Source organism: Monoraphidium neglectum (assembly GCF_000611645.1).
Source record: "Monoraphidium neglectum strain SAG 48.87 unplaced genomic scaffold scaffold04160, whole genome shotgun sequence".
Classification (NCBI taxonomy): domain Eukaryota; kingdom Viridiplantae; phylum Chlorophyta; class Chlorophyceae; order Sphaeropleales; family Selenastraceae; genus Monoraphidium; species Monoraphidium neglectum.
This window is the reverse complement of record NW_014009469.1, coordinates 1-1,424: the sequence shown is the minus strand read 5'-3', so window position 1 is coordinate 1,424 and position 1,424 is coordinate 1. Positions and strand designations below refer to the sequence as shown.

The window sequence follows — 1,424 nt, the reverse complement described above, 5'->3', positions numbered from 1 at the left end:
GAACGCTCACGCCAACCTCTGCTGGCCCCAGCAATCGCGCCAAGCGCGGGTCGTGCCTGGCTCTCACATCAGACTCAACCTGTGACAGATGCCGCCGTGGTGAGGGGTGCAAATCTGACATGCACGGCGCCAAGGCAATCCAAACAGTACTGCCCGCTGACTGCACGCGGGCTAATCAGAATGCTAAGCAAGGGGCGGGCACACGCGTCGATGCGCCCCACAGAAACGGCCCGGTCAGCGCGGGCGCGCCCGGCAGAGCTCGAGCAGCGCGCCGCAGCAAACAGCCGCAGCCACGCCGCCACCCCAGCGGCCAAGCGTGCTCCGCCGCGAGCGCCGCCGGGCCTCAGCCAGCGCCTCAGCCGCCGCCGCCGCTGCCGCGGCCATGGATGACCCCTGCTCGTCGCCCGCGGCCGCGCCGCTGCTGAGGCTGCTCCCACCTCCCTGCTCCAGAACAGAGCCCCCGCCTGCCGCCGCCTCCAGGCCCACAGTAGCTGCAGATTCCTCAGCATCCGCTGCCGCGGCTGTGCCGGCAGCATTCCCACTGCCCTGGTGGTGGGAGCCTGTCTCCAACACTTCCAGAACCGCCGGCTGCGCCGCCGCCTCGCTCGCACCCCGAGAGGCGCCCATACGGGCGCCTGCGGCCCTGCGGGGACGGCCGCCGGTGGGCGCCTCTGGCCCGCTACGGTACCCCTCTTGCTGCCCGCAAACTGCTGCCCGCTTGCGTTGAGGGCGAAGGCATACGCCTGCTGCTGTTGCTGCTGCAGCCGCTGCAGCAGCTGCCGCTGCTGCGGCAGTGTCAGGTGGCGTGGCCCCTCGCAAGACACCCGCACCAGCTGCGACTGCTGCTGCTGAGGCGACAGCTGCATTGGCAGCTGCTGCACAACCGACACCCGCGGCTGGGCCGCCGCGCCCGCCATCCGCGCCAGCAGCGGCTGCTCAGTGGAGCAGCCCACGACAGCCACCTGCTGCCCCGCCGGCACAAACAGCCGGCTGGCTGCTACCACCGCTGTCGTGCATGGGGACACGCTATCCTGGTGCCCACCCACGAACACACCCGCCGACGCCTGCACCGCCGGCACGCCGCCTTCGGTGCTGCCAATCTGCTCCTCCGCGCCCTGCGGGCACGCGGCCGCCTCTGCAGCCGCCTGAGCGGCCGCCGCGGCCGCAGCCGCAGCCGCCGCGGCGGCCTCAGCTGCCTGCGCATCCAGCGCGTCATGGGCCGCCGCGCGCACCTGCGTGCGCGCCTTGCCGGGCAGCGTCGCATCGACGCGCATGATGAGGTCCTGCAGCTGCGCGCGCTGCTGATCCCTCGCCTGCGCGGCCGCTTCCCACTGCGCCCGACTGCTTTTCTCCTGCGTCCAGAGGGCCATCAGCTGCTGCTGTGCCTGCAGCGACCGCTGCGCAACGGCGACGGCCTCCTGGTT

The 1,424-nt window shown here is 72.1% G+C and overlaps 1 protein-coding gene across 1 annotated transcript; it reads right to left on the bottom strand.

Moving 5' to 3' along the window:
• Positions 1-234: 234 nt before the first annotated feature.
• On the bottom strand, positions 235-1,274 carry MNEG_13956 (hypothetical protein; the record flags this gene model as incomplete). The annotated part of the gene is made up of 2 exons (XM_014037571.1): positions 235-491; positions 689-1,274. 2 exons carry the CDS (start codon positions 1,272-1,274, stop codon positions 235-237), a joined length of 843 nt encoding a protein of 280 aa, XP_013893025.1.
• Positions 1,275-1,424: the final 150 nt, after the last annotated feature.